Source organism: Pinus tabuliformis, chromosome Q (genome assembly GCF_031772625.1).
Source record: "Pinus tabuliformis cultivar Carrire ecotype Pingquan chromosome Q, CPIR1, whole genome shotgun sequence".
Classification (NCBI taxonomy): domain Eukaryota; kingdom Viridiplantae; phylum Streptophyta; class Pinopsida; order Pinales; family Pinaceae; genus Pinus; species Pinus tabuliformis.
This window is the reverse complement of record NC_142296.1, coordinates 943,635,539-943,659,801: the sequence shown is the minus strand read 5'-3', so window position 1 is coordinate 943,659,801 and position 24,263 is coordinate 943,635,539. Positions and strand designations below refer to the sequence as shown.

General features: G+C 44.6%; 1 protein-coding gene across 1 annotated transcript in view; it reads left to right on the top strand.

The window, feature by feature from the left end:
• The first annotated feature begins 1,232 nt into the window (after nt 1-1,232).
• The window catches only part of LOC149222574 (uncharacterized), a 64,528-nt gene continuing 41,497 nt past the window's right edge, over nt 1,233-24,263 (top strand). The window contains exons 1-2 of the mRNA XM_089387634.1: nt 1,233-2,140; nt 2,226-2,423. Of these exons, the coding sequence (XP_089243760.1) occupies nt 1,270-2,140; nt 2,226-2,423 (1,069 nt within the window). The 5' untranslated portion in view covers nt 1,233-1,269. The remainder of the gene's footprint in view (nt 2,141-2,225; nt 2,424-24,263) is intronic.

The following is a 24,263-nucleotide window of genomic DNA, read 5'->3' as shown; positions in this document are numbered from 1 at the left end:
GAGATGAGATGACCCCACCCAGACACGAACCAGCGGAGTGCCGTGTTCAAGAGCGACGTACTGCCGAGACGACTGTAATCAAAGTTCCATTTTCCCCACCTTTGCAGGCAGGTACCCCGATTATTTTTGGACGACAAGCTTGACGGGGGTAACATATGCTTGATGTGTGTCATGTTGACAATATCCGATGTCATTGAGTGTTTAACGAGCCTGACAAAGGAAAAACTCGGCTTCTTTTCTTGTTTCGAGATTCTGAAAAGAATGCGGAAAAGGAGGCTCCAGGGGGGTCCTTTTTCGTACAGTTGTGTCTCTCGAGCCCGAAAAAGTATAAAACTGTGCTCGAAAGAACCGCCCGGTCATTACAACCGAGGAGTACTTTTCATAAATAGTGTCGCCGACCGGAAAAAGTAAAAAAGTGGTCGAAGACACGTCGTTTTAGAGCCAGTATCGAGTGCGAAACGACAAGCACCCGGCGATCTTTTTGGTTTAACGGTCGGAAAAAGAGCTTAAAAACGACCGCCTTTCGTTCCCTTTAACGAGCTGAAAGGGAGCTCGGCCATCTTCTCTTGTTTAACGTCGGAGAAGAGCTTAGAGACGACACTTTGGGAATCACATGAATCGTGGACTGTCATGACCAAGCTGCGATACCTGTACCTGCACAAGGGCACTACCCGCATAAATCCATTCGATATACGTAAAAAACATATTGAAACATGCTTGAAAACAGAACCAAGGCTAGTTTTATGGCAAAAAATGGTAAAAACCCAAAAAATATGGTAATTTAGGAGTTTTTACTATAAATAGGGGGGGGTAATAAGTCATTTTTACCATTTTACTATTTGGAGTGCGAAGAACGTGGAGAAGCCAAAAAGTTGACGGAGCGATTTCCAGCCCATCCGGAGACCATTTTCAGATCTGCTTCTTCCAGGTAGGTTCCCATTCCTTTGCCCTGCATTCTGGTTCATTTTAGGAGTTTTTTAACGGTCGAATAGGCCCAATTGGGCATTTTTTATTTGCATGGGTGCGCCCTCGGTCAGCGCGGAAATTGCCCACGGGGTCGCGCTGATCGAAAAATAGGCAATGTAACCAACTTCGGGTCAGCGCGGAAAAGGCGTGTTCTTCCGCGCTGACCTCGCATTTTTAACAAAGAGCTGCCATTGTCAGCGCGGCTGTTTCTAAAACAGTCGCACTGGCGCGGAAAAATTTTGTTTTTTTTGAAAATGAACGTGAATTTTTACCTGGAAGCACTTCTGATCGGTTTTATTGTTCATGCAGGACATCATGGCTTTTCAATGGCAAGAGAGAGTTCACGATGTGGAGGATGTGGCTGCTTGGGGAGACGTAAATTGTTGCAACGCCATGCGGGCGTGTGGATTCATGAAATTCTTCCTGACGCCGCGTCTAAGGGCCCAACATGATTTGCTGGAGCTGCTGATCAGGGCATGGAACCCGGTGGACCAAAAATTCACCATCCGCGGTCACGACATCGAGTTCGATCATATGGACATCTTCTTCTTGACTGGGCTGTCGCGCCGAGGTGGGAGGCCCATCTTAGAGGGGCAGCGACCTAGCGGTGGTACCCTGGATGACTTAATGGCTGAGGTTTGCCCAGGGGCAGTAAAGACGCGGAGTGGGAAGTGCTCGATCCCCACAGTGAGAGACATAGTGTTGCGCACCATCCTGTTCATGGTGACCCGGGCAGCGGGCAGCATGGCGAACCATGAGGCGTCCAAGACTCATCTCCTACTAGCCCTCGAGTGTCTCGAGCCTACCGTGTTCGACTGGTGCACTGCAGTGTGCAACAATATGAAAAGGCAGTTGAGCAACTGCCGTCGCGGAGAGACGAAGCAGTTCGGGTATGGATCGATCCTGGTCCCGCTTATTCTGGAGCGAGTACCAGCCATGCGGCTGCAGTCTATGGCTGTGGATGCCCCCAGAGATCCTCGAGAGACGAGGGCCACTCGATGGGCTCGGATTATGCCACGTGGGGGTGGCGGCCGACCACATAGCTGGGGGGTATATTTCAGAGACTGGTTGGACCAACAGGAGATCTTCGTACAGGATTGGCCATATGCAGGGATGGATTTCCGCAATGATCCTGACTTGGTGCTGCCTCCGGGTGAACAGTGGGATGATGCAGGTATGACACTTTTTGTCTTTTCGAGTTTTGTATTTTTTTTTTTTTTTTATTATGTACATGTCCTAATAAATGTCTTGTCACGCAGATGTAGGGCCTACTAGACCGATTGGCCTGGCTGTCACGGCACGGAGAGAGGGCCCAGGAGCCGGAGCTTTGGCCTTAGCCCCTCCAGAGGCCAACACGCCAGAGGTTGTGGCTCGCAACCTTGAGGGGTTGCTGGAGGGGGTACCGGATTTCCAGGGGGTTGAGGAGGTCCCTGTGGAGCATCAGATCCACACAGTGGGTGTGGAACCCAGAGTGCACCGCCTTCTGAGGCGGGTGGCACGAGCGGCCGTGTACTACAGAGAGCACCACCCAGCCGATTAGTCACCTAGGTTTTATTTCCACTGTTTATTTTGAGACATTATGACTCGGATGTACTGAGATTTTGGGACACGTACTTCTATTTTTTAGCGCCTCAGTGCGCCACACGATATATATATATATACATACCGGTTTTTGGATGAGTCGTTGTTACATATGATGATGTGTTATCTGTATTATGCGTTTGTTTTAGTACAATTTGTGATCTTATGTATGGATTCGCATGACACTCGACTCATGGATTTTATATGTTTAATGCAAGCTTAAAAACACACGTGCAAACTATGCTTGGAATGACTTATTTACATATGCTTATGGTCTTACTATGCTTTTCTTTCCTTCTTTGTATGATGTTTATCTGTTTCGCAAATGTCTGTCTAATACACGATTTGCCAATGCATCAGTCAACGTATTTAATCGTCTTGGAATATGCTGATAAGTAATGAAATCAAAACTCCGTTCTAACAATCTCACACGTAGGTATAGCCTTAATATGCGCTGGTCTCTGACGGAATATTGCCTGTTTAGTTGATGGACCACCAACTGGGAGTCCAGGTTTACCACTAGCTCTCGGATGCCGAGGTCAACTGCTTCGGCAAGCAATTCTATTACAGCACTGTACTCGGCAACATTGTTAGTGGTACGACCTAGGCACACACCCTGTAGGTTTATCAACTCCCCGTGAGGATCGTAGATCACCCACGCTGCCGAAGACAAATTACAAGTACTACGGCAGGCACCATCAGCGAAACCAACATAAGGAGTACGAGACATCTGCGCAGGAAAGAGAAAGCATAATAAGGGGCAAAAACACGCCTTCACACCAAAGCAAAAGAAACTCATGCAATAAAAACTCAAAACACACGTATATACAAAGTGACTGTGAGCAGTTATGCATAGTACTTCTTCAGATAGAGTCCATTTCGGGGCTTGTCAAGAGGATTCCCTTCATAATCAATCAACTCATATGCGCCCTTTTGTAAAACACGTTTCACGATGTAGGGGCCTAACCACATGGATTCGAGTTTTCCTGCCCCCAGCTTATCCTTAGCTTGATCGTAGAGCAGTACTAAATCTCCCTCAACAAAGGAACGGGGATGAATATTTTGATCGAAGTGAGCCTTGACTCTCCTCTTCTACGCTTCGATAGCCAGAGAGGCCAAACGACGAGTCTCGTCTAACCGTTCTAGGTAAAGAAGTCGTTCCTCCACCGAAGTGGTGTTGGGAAGCAACTCGACAGCTAATTTTAATGAAGGAATTTCACATTCGACGGGAAGGGTAGCCTCCAGTCCATAGACTAGTTGAAACGGGGTGAAACCGGTGGCATCCTTCACAGAAGTCCGGTAGGCCCACAAGGCTGGGAAAAGCATTAGATGCCAGTTTGACTTGTGCGTATTGACGGTGCGTTGAAGCATGGTGATCAAAACTTTGTTCACAGCTTCAACTTGACCGTTAGATTGAGGATAGTAGGGTGACGAACTATCTTGACGCAAGCCTAACTGGTTTGTTAACTCTGTCATCATATGATTTCGGAAATGCTTTCCATGATCTGTGACGATAGCCTGAGGGACTCCGAAGCGAGTGATGATATGATTGAATAGAAACTGCGCCGCTGTGTGACCGTCTTCGTTTAATGTAGGCATTGCTTCGGCCCACTTGGTGAAATAATCCACGGCAACGATAATGTACCCATGCCCCCCGGCCGAACGAGGGTTACAGGACGTATAATCGATGCCCCATTTGGCAAATGGACCTACGGTTACCACAGGGTGCAGTGGTGCAACAGGTGCACGCATCTTCCGGTGGTAAACCTGGCATTCATGGCATGCGCGTACAGCAAGGATACAATCCTTGAATATAGAGGGCCAGAAATAACCAGCGCGGAGGATCTTTTGAGCGGTAGCGTATCCGGACATGTGGCCACCACAAGCGCCGGAGTGGCAGTCATTCATGACTCGCTCAGCTTCCTCGAGAGTTAAGCATCGGCGAAGAAGGGAATCGACGCCGAGGCGGTACAGGGTGTCGCCTAAAATGCGATACGGTTGAGCCTGATGACGTATCCGTCGTCGGGCTTCCTTTGATGTATTGGGACGAAACGAAGACGTTTGTAAATATACAATGATGTCCCCGTACCATGGGTCGAGAGTGCTGATGAGAAAGAGTGTTTCATCCGGAATTCGCTCCTCTAAATGAGATGGTGCAGATTGAGATGGTAAGGAACAGAGCAGTTCAGCAAAGACCAGGGATTTCTTGGACTTGGCGGCAGTAAATTCCAAGTCGAACTCTTGGAGGATTACGATCCACTTCGAGTATTTGCCCCCCAGCAACTGACGTGATAAAATATAGGTCATGGGGTTGCAGTCAGAGATCACGGTCGTTGTGCGCAACAGGATGTAATGACGGAAACGTTGGACGGCACATACAGCAGCCAATGCCAACTTTTCGACATATGCATAGCGAGTCTCCGTATCAAGGAGGTTGCGACTAAGATAGTATACAACGTGCTCTGAGCCATCGTCATCATCTTGCACTAAAACCATGCCGATGGTGGTATCGGCGGCGGCCAGATAAAGGGTGTAGTCACGGTGGTAATTTGGAGGTCTTAGGAGCGGAGCTGAGACCAGAAGGTCTTTAAGATGCTCAAAAGATTGCTGAGCGATAGCGTCCCAATGAAAGGGCGTGTCTCGCTTTAGTAATCGCGTGAAACCCTTGGCCACCTCGGCATAATTTGGGATGAATCGTCTGAGAAAATTGGCTTTTCCCTGCAAGCTTTGTAATTGCTGTAGAGTGGCAGGGGGAGGAAGATTCACAATGGCCTCGACTTTAAGGGGATCCAAACGGATGCCTTCTCGGGAGACGATAAACCCGAGTAGTCGGCCAGATTCCACGCAGAAGACACACTTATGCGGATTGAGTCGAATACGGTAGTGTCGACAGCGAAGGAAGATTTCGCGTAAATGAGATGGATGGTCTTGACGTTTAGCTGAATGAGCGGGTAGATCATCCAGGTAAGGTTGTACGATGTTTCGGATATCATGAAAAGCATACGACATCGCACGCTGGAAAGTGGCACCGGCATTTTTAAGACCGAAAGGTAGCTTCTTGTAAGCGAAGGTGCCCCAAGGACAAATGAAAGCGGTCTTGTGCTGGTCTGCGGGGGCTATGTTGATCTGGTTGTAACCAGAAAAGCCGTCCATGAACGAATAAATTTCGCTTCCTGCGCAATCATCGATAAGCTGATCAATAAAGGGCGTAGGAAAGTTATCTTTTGGACAGGCGCGATTGATATCGCGATAGTCAACACAAACCCGAATAGTGCCCTGTTTTTTATTGACAGGAACTATATTAGATACCCATTCCGTGAGGGGAATGGCATAAATGAAACCAGCTCGAAAAAGCTTTTCAACTTCGGCCTTGATGGCTGCAGCCTTTCGAGGGTGCACCGGGCGTAAACGCTGACGAACAGGCTTAGCCCCAGGATAGGTAGGGATTTCGTGCTCCACGATACTGGGGTCAATGCCGGGCATTTCTTCGTAAGACCATGCGAAAACATCACGAAATTCACGAAATAGATCTGTGTAGATTTGAATTTCCTCGGGAGTACATGTGACTCCAATATGAATGTTTTCGACAACTCCTGTTTTGACAGAGATGTCGATAGCCAAAGTTTGTGTAATGTTACCCATGTTCCCTTCCGAGGACACTTGATATAACTGGATAGGTGTTTGGAGAGGGATATGTGGGAGACATGAAGCAAACTTTCCGAGACACGTGGCCATTTCCGAATAAGGAGGGAGGAACGAGGAGCGATGGTGGTGATCAAACCAAGGGAGCTCTTCGGGAGACATAGTCTCGATAATAGCCTCGTCGGATGGGAATGATTCTTTCAGGGGGTCCGAGGTGGCCTTCTCTCCCAACCAGGGGAAGGTTTGAGGTGAATCGGGAACGCTGCTTGGAAAAGCAGGTCCGGAGGTTGAAGCCGATGCAGCAACTATTTCGATGTAGTTGAGCTCGGCTGGGCTCAACGGCATCATCTCGCCCCATGAGTCTTCTTGATTCACGGGAGGGAGAACCCATGGATCAGAATGCGTCCTGATCATGTTAACGGAGGCGAGATTTGGAGGTGGGAGGGGAAAGACTCCCATCAAGGAGGGATCTTTAAATAATCCGGCACCCACACTCTCGAGCGATTTGAAGGTATGCTCCACGAATGGTACATTCCCTTCAGAAGAGGAAGCAAAAAAGGACAGCTGGTCCACCGTGACGATTTTTCCTTGATGGGGAAAACGAACGACACGGAATAAGGAGGAAGCCACGGCCTGCATGGCATAAGTCCAGCTTCGTCCTAGAAGGAGGTTGTAAGTGAGGTTAGCGTCAACGACTTCAACCTCGACTTCTACAGTTTTGCCTTCTAAAGAGATAGGTAAACGCGGGAGGATACCAAGTGGACGAGATTCTCTTCCATCGAACGCCTCTAGGGTGGTGGGAGACTGGTTCAGAGCAGGCGAACCAAGAGCCTTCCAACAAGCAACTGACATGATGCAGGTTGAGGCTCCCTCATCAATGACAGTACGGTGAATCGTCTTGCCTTTGATGAGAACTTGTATAAGGAAGGCCACCTGATGAGGTAATCTCTGCGTGAAACCTTCGAGGTCGAAAGAAATGAGATCCGAATCTGCCGGGTCGATGCCACCAATTGCTGATAGCAGGGACTTCCTCTGGGAGGGGCAGCTCTGGAGGACTTCTAACGCGGACATAGCAGACGGAGCCTGAGCTAAGTCCTCGACAATGCTATAATGCTGTGCGGCACGAGCATTGGGGTTATAAGATGACTTCCTGAGTACACCTTTGGGAGGGGGTCGGGGGATCGTCTCGGTGCTGGGCCGTTCAATGTGAAGAGGGCCAGAACTAGACGCGGGAGCGCTGGAGGGGACCTCCGGCTCCTTCCCGGCTGAAGATGGATATTCTTTCGTTCGAGTCGTGACGTGGACGGGGATGGTTCCTGCCATGAATACTTGAGAACCGAACGAGGAAGAGGATTGAGAAGGGTCTGCCACCTGATGCGTCTGCTGGGATGGGAAAGGCTCTTTAAGCACGGCGGGGGACCCTGAAGCACCTTTTAAAAGCCGACTAACCTCGGACCGCCTAGGGCAGTCCTTGGTGTAGTGATCCTCCTCGCAAATGAGGCAGGGATACTTAGGCTTCCGCTTGGCTCCGTCCTCGGTGGGAGGTTTAGGAGAATTTTGCTTAGGTTGTCCGGATTTTTCTTTGGCCTTTCCTTTCTTTTTGCCTTTCGAGGATTTGTCTGCCGCGGTGGACTGAACGGCATTTACCTCGGAGGTATTCCCAGGAATAGATGGGCTCTGAGAAGCATTCTCGTTAGAGGCGTTTTGTTTCTGCTTCCCAGAGTTTGCGGTTGATTTCTTACTTGGTGAATTCACGGAGCCAATAACTCCATCCACAGACGGTTTCGGTGGAGCTTTGGTTTGTCCGTGCCTCGGGGCATCTGGCAAATAGTCATACAAAGTACCTGACTGAGAATATACTAAGTCAAGGTATTGAGCTCGCGCAATCGCTTGCTCTTCAGTTACACACGCCCCCATTGCAATATCTTTGGCAATTTTAGGAACAAAGGACGTGGTAAACCAGTCGGTCAGGAGTTGATCGGGAATCCAAAATTTAATCAAACGACGGCGCCTTCTCCATTCATGTATATGATCAGAGATGTGCGTTGCCGTATCCTGTTTTAGAGACGTGAGCAAATGGGTCCCAGTCTCGTACCGAATGGGTAACTGAAAATGAGTAAGAAAGGCCATAGCCAACGAGTTAAAGTCTGAAAACATACCGCGATGAAGTTCGATGTACCATTTTGCGGCTGAACCAGTGAGGGTCCTCTGGAAGAGGCGCAGTCGGATAGAATCATCAAGCCATGAGTTAGATGAACACCAAAGGTGATAGGTCATTACGTGGGCTTGAGGATCCTCTCCGGCTTTGCCGTCGAACTTTGGACAGTCACCTGGTATTTTGGTCGGAACCGGTGGCCACCATGAGTTATGCAAAATAGGATCATTTGTTAACTTGGACACATCGGGTAGTTCCAACGTAGCCAAAAATGGTAGCTGCGGGTTGAAGGACATCTGTGGCTGAGGGTTCGAGGCGATATTAGGGTTCCACCCAGATTGGGGTTGCCCCCACGAACTTTGTCCAGACGGACCTGGCCCGAAAGGACCGGCCGCATAGGAATTTTGTCCCGATGGACCTGGTCCGAAAGGACCTGGCACATAGGGAGTTTGTCCGTAGGAGTTTTGTCCGTGTGCGGACGACTGTCCCTGTGTTTGCCCCCCAGCTCCCCATGAATTAGCAGCTTGCCCGCCAGGTTGACCATATTGATAATTTTGATAGGGAGTGACCTGTGGTTGCTGATAATTTTGGTAAGGAGTATATTGATTTTGCCCCTGGGGTTGCTGGTAGCCATGTGACTGCTGGGTCGCATACGGAGCTTGGTAGGCAGGCTGCGTTTGATATGGAGGTTGATAACCTGTTTGAGTCTGAGGCCCAGAGTATTGTCCTTGAACCGGTTGAGATTGGACTACACGTCCCGAAGGTTGACTTGGTCGGATTCGAGATGGACCTGGTTGGCCAGCAGGATAGCCTTGCTGAACGCCAGGTTGTCCATGTGCCACCAAGGGCTGTCTTCGCGGAACGGGTGGTCGAATTGGTTGGATAGCTGGTTGACGCTGAGGCTGGCCAGCTTGTCCAGGTTGACGGTGAGGGTAGACCCCGGGTTGATTTGGCTGTATAGACGGTTGGCTCGTTTGTCCCCCACTGTAACCGGGTTGGGAAGAGGGTTGGGCTTGCTGTACGGCAGGCTGCCCTCTTGGGTATATAGGCTGGGCAGAGGGTTGCGCCCCTTGCCCAGAAGGATTTGTGTTTCGAGGGGTAGGTGGGCCCTGTTGAACATAGGGTTGTCTACCCTGGCCATAAGGATACCCTTGCTGGACGGCTGGTTGAGTTGAGGGATTGTAAACTGAGCCAGTTGGTCCAGAGGGGTACCCTGGCTGGAAACCAAGCTGGTCTTGAAAAGACGGTTGCTCTGGCTGCCCAGTAGGTTGATTCTGATATGGGTATGGCGGACCTCCCATGTCCATAGGTTGTTCCTGGTAAGGTTGACCTTGTGGGTGCCCAGATTGTCCTGGGTCAGGCAGGCCATATAATGGTTGCCCTTGAGGGGGCTGCACGTAGAATGACGGGTCCTGATTGGGTGGTCCTATGGGCTGCCGAGGAGGGTCTAGGTTTCCAAAGTACTTAGTAGTGTGGTCATACCTGACATTCAAAGATTCCTCGTTCTCTTCGAAGGGGTGACGAGGGAGACCTGAGATTTCCTCAAGGAACTCACCATTTGCATCGAAGAAGAAAACAGGACCATCGTAATCTGGGTCTGTTATAGGTTCCCCATAAGCATCATACGGTCCTGATCCTGGAATGCCTCCAACAAAAGAACCAGCTTGAGGAACTTCAGACGAGGGAATCGGCGCAGCACTGACGACCGGAGTCGAACGTGCTACACAAACAGTAGGTTGAGCGGGAACTGAGGTGACGATCGGGTTGAGTTCTGAGGTGAGGGGTGGGAAAAGAGGCTGTGAAACAAAAGGGCCAATCGAGGCCGCGAGAGAAGGATCCCATATGGTGGTAGAAGTTGTTCTAGCATCATACCTATCCCTTAGCGATTGATATCGTGGAGGGAGGGGAGATGAAGACGGGATCGGGGTCTCAATGTCTGTGACCGCGGGTGTCTCGATGTCTGTGACTGCGGGTGTCTCACCCGTGCTGGAAGCTGCCCCCTCCATTGGAGATGACATACCTAAAGGGGTACGGGGGGTTTGGGGGGTATCCCAATCTTCTTCCCAGACGGGATTCCAATCCTCCAAGTAATCTGGGTTGCCTGGGGACCGTACGTTAATAGGCTGGATACTCGGAACAATGGGAAGAGTACCGCCTTCAACTGGTACCTCGGGAGCAACAGAGGATTGAGAACCTTGGTCACTTATACCGGGAGTTGATGGGTCAGCCAGGATGACCAGACCCCTTAGAACTCTTAAAGGAAACTATCGATAAAAGCCTACTCAAAACTATCGCACACAAGACCTAAAAAGGAGATGTTATCGTGGCCAAATTAATTTTTTAAGACGCAAGGACCAAACTTGACCTTTTCATATTTCAGGAGTCGAGAAAAGGACAAAGATGACTCCAGTCTCCTTCGAATGTTTAATGAGCACGAAGTGACAAGACGCTCACAGGCACCTTTTCGTTTAGGGAGTCTGAAAAGGATCAAAAGTGACTGCTCTGGAACTCTAGGTAGAGGGTGTGCCAAACTCTTCGCAAAACCACAGAATACTTTTTAGGGTACGGGTGGTCAATCTTCGTGAATGCTGTGTTCACTGCATTGCGAATTGTAGGGCGGCCGACTCGGCTTCCTATGGATAAAGGATAAAAGCCTAGTGGGGTCTCCCTATATACTCGACGGTACGTGGGAGCGCAGTCCGTATTAGACCACTATCGAGTCACAGAAGGAGGAATCACCCAACCTAATGTGAAACAACAGTGACTATGTTTTAAGACGCCGGAACACGTCTCTAACCTAGACCTCTAAATATTTGCGTTTAGTTCCAATGCGTTTTTAGATTCATTTGGTTCATTTTATAGTTGATCTTGAGATTAAGTTTCGATTTCAAGCTCTATCGTATGTTCGCTCACAATTACTTAGATGCAATCTATATGCAAAAGAATTTCGTTTCATTCGATGAATTCTAGCTATGAGAGGGCAAAGAATTTTTTAAACAAAACGAAAACAAACAAACAAGTAGCTAAATGCAACTAAAGCGAGGAAAGGAAACTTTTCTTTTGAAAATGGAAATCAATGAAATGTTCTTTTCCTTCTCGAATTTTAAAATAAGCTACTAATTCATTTTCTTTTAGTGACATAACACACCTAAAGGAATTTGGAGGAACTTGAACACCAAGTAAACTACTTAATGAGAGCACACGAAGTTCCCAAAACACTCAACCAAAGTCTCGAAATCAAAGGGAAACAAGGCAATGCGCGAGCTATGTGATCTAAGCTCTGCAAAGCAAGCAAGGATTGCAAGCAAGGAGGAAGCGGAAAAGATCACTTGGAAGCACAAACCAATACACTCTAACAATCACTGAAAAAATGCGAAAAGCGAGTCTAGAACGAGCTGGTCAATCAAGCAAACAGGGATCCTTGCGGGAGGCTTGACACACACACGGCCGCTAGATGTCCTAGGGTTCAGAGCGTGAAATCAAATAGAGAAAAGCAAACATCCGACGGACCAGAGTCGCAACCAGTCAATTAGAGACCCAAACACAATCCAGTAATCGCAAAAGTAAGGATGAAAAGTGAACCAAGCAGCTAGAAGGGAAGTTGTTTGCAAACTTAAAACCAAGCAAAACGAAACCCTATGGAGTTGAGCTTCGTAATCAAACAGTTCAAAGTTCAGAGAGTGAAAAACAAGTCATCAGACAAGTGGGGAGAAGCAGGGAAAGTCACAGCAAGAGGTTCAGGAGGTCAAATTGGACAAAAAAAAAAAAAGTTTTTCAGGCTCAGCGCGGGTAGCCTTCAGCAACTTTGCGCTGACAGGGGGAGGCCTTCAGCAACTTTGCGACGTCAGCGCGGAAAGTCAGGGAAAAAGCGCGCTGCCCTAGGACAAACGAGGTCAGCGCGGATATAAGACACACAGACGCGATGACCGAAATCGCAAAGAAGAGGGGGCGCGATGTCAGCGCGGAAGAACACGAATAAAGCGCGCTGCCCTTGAAAACGAGGTCAGCGCGACTGTTAGACGTACAGGCGCGATGAAGAGAAAACCAAAAAAAAAAGGCCGCGATGTCAGCGCGACTGTTCCGAAATAAAACGCGCTGGGAGTAAAAAACAAGGAAAGCCAAAACAAAACTTCCCAAACCAAAGCCAGGAGCTTTTTAATAATAAAGACGCTTTCCAGAAACACCCAGAAAGTTCATAAGCCACAAAAGACAATCCCAAAAACCCACAAAGAGATCAATCAAAGCCAAACACAAAAGCGGACTCAAAAACAAAAAGGCTGATCCCCAGCGGAGTCGCCAAATTGTTGAGAAGGTAAATCCCCTCTACGGATAGAGGCGATCCCTACTAGCCCAACAGGGGTCTAGCAACAATCACACAATGCTGCCACGCATGTTCCTAGTTACAATTAGACAAGAAGTAAAGAGCACCTACTTGGATTCCTGCGCTGTCGTTTGTCGAGGGGATGTTTCCCTTGCTCCTTCGCTTCAGCTGGTCATAGTCTTCCGCGATCCCCGCGAACGGACACCTGCACACACGAAGGGAAAGCAAACGCAAGCGTGAAATCTAGTAAAAGTAACTATATGCCAGTCAGAAAAGACATAATTCACATTTATCCATTGCATAAACAAACGAGAATGGAACAATAATAGCAGTCATCTATTATTAATCAGAATAGAGAAGAGTACAACCAAATGTTCTGACGTCGATAAACTTCTCAGGAGGGATCAGTCAGCATGTATCTCAAGCATTCACCTTTGAGGATGGTTCTCCCAAGACAAACTAGTCTCTCTCTCTCACACAAATGTCACAAACAAACTTCCCAAAGCAATCAATCACTTCCACTCCTAACACACCACACCTATAGCAGCAATCTGAGCACTACAAGCTCTTGTATAATCCAAGCTAAGTCTAGCTATTTTCTAACCAGCTGCTCATGGTAATGGTGGAAGTTTATATAGGAGAAGGAGTCTCCTAAAAAGGTGGAAGGATGAGCTTATCTTCAAGGGGAGCAGTTGCAAAAGGTCGAACAGACATGCCATAGAAGGGAGTCGACATTCACAAAGCTAACAACCAAGCCTGGAGAGATCTGGAAGGCTGGTTGTTTGAACAAATTCGCCCAAACTGGATCAGCGCGGATTATATGGAGACTGCCGCGCTGTCAGCACATGACAACAACTGAACAAGCCATGTTAGCGCGGAAGGACACGTGAAAGCCGCGCTGTGCGTCATCGCGGAAAAGTGATGTTCTTCCGCGATGGCAGCGCACGAAATAGACTGTGGGGCGCTGGTCATCGCGGTTATTTTAGGAACAGACGCGCTGATGCACAAAACTTTGGAAAAATGGGTTTTTAGCCAGTTCAGGGAGCAAACATTTAGTGATTGTGACTTCTTGGACACAGCAGGGTGACTGACAGGAAGGCAGTGATAAATTACTGTGTAACAGTGGTTCTTGGATCCCCCAAGCCACTAGAGTGCACAGACTTTTTTCCTTACGAGCTCTTGACCTTTTTGGTCTTTAATGGAAGGAGCCCAATGTGGTGCTCAATTCCAGATAGATCCTCTCAGGGATTGCTCGATGCTGCCTTATGCTGCAGGTCAGCTCAGCTCTCTGTCTTTCTGCTTCTTGCTTCACTGTCTTTTCTTTTCTCTGTCTTCGTCTTCTTCTCTCTGGTTCTTCCTCTCGGTGTCCTCTGTTCTCTGTCTCTATTCATGGCTTTAAAGCCAATCGATCTCATGACTGCTCGCTTCCTCTTCTTCCCCCATCAGATCGCCTACTGCTGCTCGCTTGGGGTTCCCTGTCTCTGCGTCATCATCAATGGCTCACAAGGAGTGTCCACTTGTCCTCTTACAAACTATGCCAGCTATTCCTCGTCGATTCAGTTTTTCTGTTACAATGTGGAATCAGTCATCCGCCAACTCAGCGGTCAAATCGGACGTCAAAATTATTTCTGTCGCGGTTTAATCCACTGTTAAATCCATTTCCTCCATCGGGCGCGATCTCCACCGTCAAATCTGGATACCCCATATCCTACGACATTCGCTCATTTTGCGTGGTTGACTTTCTCGAACGTTAGTGCATGATGAGCGATGGTTTTCTCTCTCATCTGCCTGCCACGCGTCGGGCGCTGAATGGAATCGCTCGTTTTTCTCCAAATCCGCTTACTGCCCAAGGGTGCCCTGATATACTGCCGGTTTTGGAGCGCGGGTCCCGCCTTTCGCCTTAGCACTTCCCCACGGTTTTCTAGGCTTCCATGCGACTGAGTGCTTCGAGGCCTTTCCTTCTCGAGGGGTTTTGCCCAGCGATGCACGATTAGCACCGCATCAAAAACAACCTCCTTTTCCCGATCCGGGCTTCCCAGGTGCCAATTTCGCCTCCTGCCCAATCTCCATGGGCCTCAGTCAGCGCACCTTGACCGAGGTCCTCGTCGTTCCTCACTGGCTACCAACTGCCACTGTTCAGAGGTCTTTCTGATCGCTTTGTACTCTTGAATTCGAAGTTTTTGTCCTGATTTGATACATTCATGGTGCTATGATAATCTTCATGGATCCAATTCGTATCACCAAACTATCCCACGAATTTGGTAGAGAACATAACAAACTGATGCACTTATCTTCATCTAAAATTTTAATATCAACAGATGATAACTGACATACCACAGTACTAAATGCGTTCAGATGATTTGTCACCGAGTCTCCATCTTTCATCCTCAGGTTATACAGTTTTTTTCGTAGGAACAGTTTATTCACCAGAGACTTAGATTGGTATAAATTCCCTTACTTGTCCCACAAAGCCTTCATCGTAACTTCCCCTGATACATTCAGCAATACTGAATCTGAGACACACAATCGTATTGTGCTCTTTGCCTTCCGATCCAACTTCTTCCATTCTTCATCGGACACTCTCGTTGGTTTAGTACCTGGATCTACCGCGATCCACTAATCTTTATCCACCAACAGATCCTCCATCTTGAGTTTCCATAACTCAAAACTCTAACCATTAAATTTCTCGATCTCTATCTTTCCACTGCTCGTCATTTTCTTTCACCACCAGAATCGATCCCGCAGATCTCCCACTGAACAAGGTCTACCACAGGCCCGAGCGAAACCACTCAGCAACAAAGGTGTCCCCTTGAAGCCAAAATAGCTTCGATACCAAATGTAGGTTTTAACCCCATACAGAAATTACCTGCATACGAATTCTAAAACACACAAAATAAACAATGCGAGAGCATAACACATAAAACACATATACACAAATATTCCCCCCTGGATCCGAAAACTGGGACTACCATCTTGATTTTTCAATATGTTCCTTTCAATGTTACAAACATATTTATACATGCCGAAGCATCCAATACCATGGACCGAAAATCATCGCGTCCAAAACCACATGCGAAAAACATGCACAAAACCATAGGTAGGTCCGCCCAACCTAATATAGGGTCCAAAACCAAAATTTTCCAGGGCATTGCCCTGAACCCCCTATAGGGGGGTTACCTGCACCCCTCAAACCCCTCGTGACCCCCCTGCTATGCAATCAGCGCAACAAAGGGGGGGGCTCAAGCCCCTGGTTAACTACGTGGGCTAGTCGTGGAAAGAATATAACACAACCCAACAGGCTTAAACCTTAATTAAGCATCCCCAAGGAAAATTCATTTAACTAGCTTTGTAGGCTAATCCATTCCTACCCCCTATCTAATTCACGCAAAGTGGCTAGGGTCATGGAGTTGAGGTCGTGTTGTGGATTTTCCCAGCAATTTTTCCATCACATGACCAAGTCATCAAGAAAATTCAGTTCACCAATGATAATTAATCAATTGAGGCCACACTATGGATTTCTCTTTCAATTACAAGTGTGTTTTTCATCATGTCTTTGGGAAAATTCAGTGTGCCAACCTTCTCAAATCAGTCAGGGTAGTGGAGTTAACTCTCATGCAAGTTCAAACCTACACCATCATCAATCGCTCAGCCTCAACACTATCCACCTACAAGCTAGGCATTGTTTAAAAAATTTGGGGTTTGACCCCTTTTGTGCAATAATAGACTTTAAATCCTCTTTTGTCCTTATTCCTTGAGAGTTTGGCCAAGTGCCATATGTTATTGGAAAGATCTCAAAGAGGACTATCCAACCAAAACCTCTACATGTTTGTTTGATCAAATGCTCAATAAAATCAAAACATATTCATCCTTTGACATCAATGACAACATATTGGCGTCCAATCTTGCCCTTTATCATTGATGGCAACACCACTAGGCATTGATCGTCATTGATGACAATGGGCTACACTACCTTATTTTGTTAGTCAAATTTCTGCTTTCTCTCCCATTTTACATCAATGGAAAAGAGGGTTATCGAGCATTTTTCAACTGTAGATAGTTGTTCAAATGATTACTACTCTTTATTGATCCAATGATTACTCACCCTATGGATGGGCTCTTCCCTGTGTTGTAGGTGCCTTATTACTTTTCCATCTAAAATATTTACATTGTTTTCGTATGCCAATGTTTTCTCATTCTCCAATGTTGTTATTTTCTCACTCTCCCCCTTTCCTTATGAGAAGCCAATGGCTAATCATTGTCCCCGTAAAAGGGCTTTACTCATAACCCTTTCCTTTTTATAGAACACTGCAATACACCTTAGCTCCCACTAAACTTTATTCAGTATTATTCTCCCTGAGTTCTTTGACATACAACTTCCTTGTCTTATTCTTTTGAAGTAGATTCTAAAACCTTGCATGTTGTTCTAACTCATGACCCTCTTTGAAACAATTGTTCTTTTGATTCTCATATGATTGCATGTTTTCGTTTGATTTGTCTTTTTCCAATCTAATATTCCTACGAACCTATACAATGAGCTTTATAGTTCATCTTGATGTGTGGCCATGGTAGTTGAACTCACCCTATCAAGTTTTTCATTATTATTTCCATTGCTCTATTTTTTGGGGCAGCTCACCATCTCATGCTACTAGTAAATGTCTTCTTTCTCCTCCTTGTGTATAATTTTGTTGCAAACATACTCCCCCTATGAATGGGTTAGATATTAATTTCTTCTCTTTGATATATTGTTCCTTTCTTTCCTTATGATTGATAAATTTCATCTGCATCTTAGTTGCTTAGGCCTCATTTAATCCTACCTTTACCTGCATTTATCTTGCTATAATTTTCAACTTCTTGTTTATATTTTCCATATGATCTCCACTACCCATTACAAAGTACTCAATCCTGCAAACTTCTTATTCTTCAAATTTCATCTTGTTATAGGCCATTTTGTGACATCTGATTAATAGGCCTCCTGATGGGATCAATCAACATTTTAATCCCTCTTGACATCACCATTGTACAAAGCCCTAAGCATGCATCTTTCATTCCCCAAATTTTCTATCTGAAATTGCATCATCTAAGCCAATTTTGGGACCAACGCACCCTGGCCTCTTGTTGGACAACATTCACCTAAAGGTTGCTCCATTGTGGCCTGCATTGATAACCTACAGGTTTCTCCCCTTTGCAACCGAGTTGGTTCTAGAAATTCATGAAAAAAAGATAACTTTCGGAATCCTCCTATTCTAGAAGTTTTTAGAATTTTTTACAACCATTTAACTCAAATAAAACCTCTAGATCCTATCCTAACCTACTTTTGATTTTCCATCCCTTATCCTTTGATCCCATCCTCCCATCAATGGTGGATCTAAAACCTTAGATTGGTAATTGGATAAGAATTCCCAACTTACCCCACTCCCCTATATATTTACGACCTTCCATATGCAAGGGGTTGGATTTTCGAGAGTGATTTTACCCTTATGCTGATGTGGTGATAGGTTTCATTTCATGCATTTAGGGTGATTGGAGGTGCACATTGTGACAAGGAAAGGACAAGTTAGCCTTGGAGGAGCTCTTCTACAAGATCAACACTTATTTATGGTTCTAAACGACTTCCATTTATATTAATGCAAATAATTCTCTATTTTCCTATATGTGATGTTGTTATTTCATGTATTTAATGCCATGTTGATCTATTGAATAGATTATTTAGATGATACTGCAAATATCTCGTAGTTTCTTGGCTTGTTTTATCTGACTGTGCAGGTTCAAATTTTGGTAATCATAACTGGAATTGGAGAATTCAAGCTAAAGAAGGAGCGAAGCCCATGACAGATTCCAGGTAGGCTTCAAGGAAAGCATTGTATTCCTTATCTTTATGTTGTTCTAGGTTATCCACCAAACCTAGGGGAGATAATTTTGTCCGCAATCGTAAATCTCGTATAACATGTCTCATGTCAAACTTGCATACACTTAAAGAAGAATTTACCAACATATTATATCTGAGTGGTTAAATATATCTTTGGTTCTTCATTTTTCCTTCTCCATACCTTAGTGATATTTATTGTATCAGCAAAGAATCCTTCTTCCTTGGATTGTTTAGAAAAACATCTCATGTTAATTCTGTAGCCACGAGTTATGTGCCCAACATTGTGACATTTGTAGCATTTTGTGTTGAGCTTGAATGATGGTGGAAATGGTTCATATTATCTACTATTGTAATTTTTTATTCGATAGCCCATATATTTGTTCCTAGAACTATAATAGTAGACTCTATTTTTGACATAATCATTCTTGGCATAGATCTTGCAATCCCTTGCTTTACGTCCAAATCTTGTACATTAAAATTAATGACCAAAAAAATATATTTTGATACCTAACTAAAAGAGATTGTCTTGATGAAGCATTTCTTATAAAGTTGTTCCTCCTTTGAAGGGATGCATCTCTTAGCTAATCCTTGTCTCCTATTTCATTATGCTTGTAGATCCCATGAGAGGTTTATAATGACTTCCTAATGTAGTAGCGCTTTCGAAATTATCCTAGTTTCTTTCCCTCGTGGATTTATGAGAATATTGTTGAACTTTACTCCTAGTTTATTATTGTGTTTATTATTGATATGCACATGTGTATGTTGGTTCTTTGATTAACTGTTGCCTTCAATTATATTGTCTTTTGATCCTATGAATGTATTAGCATAGCTCTTGAGTTGTTCTCCATTTGGTATCCCATGATCTTCCTTATAACTAAGACATTTCTTGATGACGAGAGATCTTTGCTAGCCTAAAATGGTGTCCAAAATTTCAGTTCATATTGCTAACTTCAAATTCTAATTTTCTTCCTTTACTTACTTCTTTGTAGAGACAACTTCCTCTTCTATATTTCCATATTCCTGCATATTTTTTCAACTAGTTTTTGGCTTTTTCTAGATCAACTTTTAAAGAAATAATATCAGTTTCTAGAACTTCAAAATGATCTTCTCTTTCTTTTAGCTTACCCTGCCTCACTTCTTCCATCTTTCATGCTTCTTCTAGCTAGGCCTTCATAATAACAACATCAAGATCCATGTTTTCAAGTGGCTCCTTTTGTTATTTATTTATAATTATGAGTCTCGTTATTTCTTCTACAGCAGTGTTATGATCATCTTCAAAAGACTTCAGTGACAGCCTCAAATCCATATCTATATATCTTTATTTGTCTTGGGGAGTATCCATCAATGTATTTTTAATTTTTCTTGATTAAGACTTCAGACTGATGACAGATTATTCTTTGAATTTTTCTTCTAACTCATATTAGAGATAGACAAGTTCACATTCAGAATCCAATACTTTCTTTTGACCATTATCTTCTTCTAGTGAGTTGATAGATAAAATATTCTCATGGGTTCTTCTTTCATCCTCATGTTCCACTTCATAAAGACTACTACCTGAAAGTATATACAAACAATTAGAAGAAAGATGAAATAAATTACTAGTACGTTTCAACTCTTCTATATATTCTTCACTTTCAGCTTCTAAATATGGATTGTTCCTTTAATGATTAGCAACAAGGGGATTTCCTTCATAATCTGGTTCATGATCTTCAATGTTTTTCGGTTCTTTGTGATCTTCCTCATAGATATATTAGATATTTTATACCATATCTTTTGCAATATCACATTGAATTACCTTATTAGATTCTGATTTTAATAGTGTACCCAAGATTATATTCATGGCTTCAATGTTATATTTATTATCCTTTTCTCCATTCACTAAATATTTCCACACATCAAACTCTTGAGCCATTAGATAGCATTCCATTCTTGCCTTCCGAATTTCATACCTTGTACCATTCAATAATGTTGCTCCCCTTGATTTATATCCAACTTGGTTATCCATGCTTCCTTGTGATCTTATTTTTGGTTTGAATTGTATTGCATGTTATTACTCTTTTGTATCCATGATCAAGAAAAAATTGTCTTCTTTGGCACATTCTGGTACTTCTACTACATTAGATACATTACTTGTATAATCACACCCCTTGATATGATTTGTCTTCTTTTCAGATGGATTCTTCTTATTCCTCCTTGTATTGGCCATAATTCCTTCGATCTACCTTCCAACTGTTAGAATGTACCTGAAGGAGCCTACTCTAAGACTGATTGTTGGAAATATGATTACATTGAGAGGGGGGTGAATTAGTGTAATGGCCAATTTCAACAATTCATCATAATTAAGAACCTAACATTACATTAACATAATCAATCATCACATGAATACACAAGAACACCAAATATACATGGAAACCCTTGCAGGAGAAAACTACAACTCTTCTTATTTTTTTCTTCAATATTTAATTACAATAATTTTCTGGCACCAACTAGCTTTAGGCTACAACTTTATTGAGGCACCAACCTTAGAAATTATGTAAGCACCAACTTTATTTAGGCTACAACCTACTTGAGGCACCAACCCTTGAAATATTAAAGCACCCGCTTGTTATAGGCTTCAACCTAATTGAGGAACCAACCTCTGAAATGTGAAAGGACCCACTTGTTGTAGGCTTCAATCTGATTGAGGCACCAACCTCTAAGATGTGCAAGAACCCACTTATTATAGGAAACAACATGATGTGGGCTTCAACATGTTGGAGGCACCCCCCTCCTCAATCAATTTGTAAGCACAAACCTACTAGAGGCACCAACCCCTAAATCTCTGTAGAAATTCCCATTGTAGATCACTCGATAATGCAATATACTAAAGTAAAATACTTGATCTAATTCTACAAACAAACTTGCGGAAGCTTAATTGATTTTGAGCAAGCTCAAATAGAACACACATAACAGAGAATGAGAAATCAATCACACATGAACACAGAAGAATACTCTGGGGAAAGCCTCAACTAAAAACCCTGCTATCTGTATTATCATACAAGTGGAAATATCTCTGGAATACACAACGCTTTAGCTCACAAGCTATCCAGCTCTCAGTACAATCCCTCAATGTTGGTCATAGGCTGAATAGACACAACATGTGCCTTCCCTCAGTCCTCCAAGCCTCCTATTTCCTTGTGAAGTTTCTCCTGGGTCCTCTAGCTGCCAACTGTGTGAATTCACCTCTCACACAACTCATCAAACTCAAAAGTAACTGCGCAATCTCCAAGGAATGAATTCCTTCTACAAGCAAAAGATATCCTCAATGGAATATTCTTGCAACTGATAGTACATTGTCCCATCATCTGATCTCAATTGGGTCTCTGACTGAACTGACATGCATGAGTTATTTATGAGAGAATATTCATTTATCTGAAGTACAATAGTTACATGCATGCATGCATTAACTAATTGAACTCACAATCAGTTCCACAAATTGTTAGAACTAATCTAACTGGACTTAACTCAATTAACTGAGCTAACTAATTACAACTCAAAGTACAACTCATCCTAATCACTTTAATTAAGGGATAACTTCCTCAATCAAAGGGAAAACTATTGCATGTCTTCACATAGACTTCATGTTTAATTTTCTCCAACTAATTAACTCAAGATGAATTAAGTAATTATTTTCCAAACAGATGCTAAGATCAAATTCGAATTTTAATTCTCAATTTTAGTTCAGGGAATAACTAAAATTGGAATGTATCCCGAAATGATATTTATAGCAATGTTAATTTTAGCACTTCTATATTTAGCATTTCTTGTTGTTATTTTCAACACTCCCTCTGAACAAGAAAGGGATTATCTGTCACCCCAATCATGTCTCTGTGGAACTCGAACTTTCATTTTGACAATGCCTTAGTCAAAATATCTGTATTCCTGATCCTCGGTCAAAACATACAGCAACAACATGATCCTCTTCACCACACAATCTCGAAGACGATGATACCGGATATCAATGTGCTTGGACCTGTCATGAAATACTGGATTCTCAGAGAGTTTGATACAACTCTAATTATCGCAATAGATCACAGTTGGATCCATCCTCTAACGAAACAATCCAACTAGAATTTTCCGCATCCAAATGGACTCACATGTTGCCTGACTAGCAGCCATGTATTCAGCCTTTGGTGAGCTAAGTGCAACTGACCTTTGTTTCCTGCTGTACCAGGGAATTGCAGCTGAAACAAGGTTGAAAATTCCTCTTGATGTGCTCTTCCGATCTGATGGACTCCCTACCCAATCTACATCTATGAAGCCCTAAAGCTTCGCTCCCTCTATTCGTATATGCCATAATCCATACTAAGATGTGCCTCTGAGGTATTTCAGCACATGCTTGGTAGGCTGAACCATAGCTTGACTCAGTTGGTTCACTGCAAAGCACAAATCTAGTCATGTGTTCACTAGATACATCAATGAACCCACAAGCTGCTAATAAATAGTAGCAGTTACTACCTCACCTGAAGTAGCATCCTCCTTCCTCCAATTACCTGCTAGAGGAGTCTGCATGGGCTTGCACTTCTCCATGTGAAATCACCTGAGTATCTCATTGGCATACTTTCCTTGAGACACAAACACTTCCCCATCCTTCTGGCACACTTCCATGCCTAGAAAGTAGTGCATGAGACCCATGTCTTTCATCTCGAACTCTCTTGCAAGGTCCTCCTTGCAAGACTTGATCAACTAATCATCACCTATGAATATCAGATCATCAACATAAAGAACAATGATCAATGGCTTACCTTCTACCATGATGTGGTAAAGGTTCGCAACTGCTTGACTCTTTGTGAAGCCCAACCCGGTGAAATAGTTGTTGATCCTGGTGTACCAAGCACGAGGTGCTTGCTTCAGCCCGTACAAAGCTCTCTTGAGTCAGTACACATGTGACTCACGATCGAAGGTCTCAAAACCTTTCGGCTGCTCTATGTACACCTCTTCCTCAATATTGTCATTGAGGAATGTAGTCTTCACATCCATCTGATGGATCTTCCAACCCATCTACGCTGATACTGCCAACATCGATCTGATAGATGAGTACCTTGCTACAGGAGCAAAAGTCTCATCATAGTTGATCCCCTCAACCTGTGAGAAACCACGGCTGACAAACCTTGCCTTACGTTTCTCCACACTCCCATCAGTTGCTTACTTTACCTTGTAAAGCCATCGGGAACTCACCACTGACTTGTCCTCCGGTCTTGGGACAACATCCCAAACACTGTTCCAAACTATGGAGTCGTACTCCTCCACCATAGCATCAACCCAAACTGGCTGTTACACTGCTTCCTCAAAGGAAGATGGTTCGGTCTCTACACACTCCCCAACAAGGGCCATGTAACCAGTGTACCGCTCAGGTGATCTCCTCTGTCTGTGCTGAGAGGAAGGTTGTCCCACATTCTCTCTTGCATCCATCACCAATATGTCAGCTTCCCTTGAACGTTTCCACCCATTTCTGGAAGACTCCGTTGGGTGTGGAGCTTGATTATCTTCTATATTCAAAGGTTTCAGCTGGATGCATACCCTAGGAAGACTGTACACCCCTCCACGCGAGAGGGTGGAGGGGGGGACTTGTCCCTCCCCCCCCCCCGCGGGGGTCTGGGGGGGCTAATCCCCCCCCGACTGGGGGGTCCGGGGGCCAATGGTCCTCGACGGGGGTTCAGGGGTAGTACCCCCGGAGCTAAAAATAGATGTAA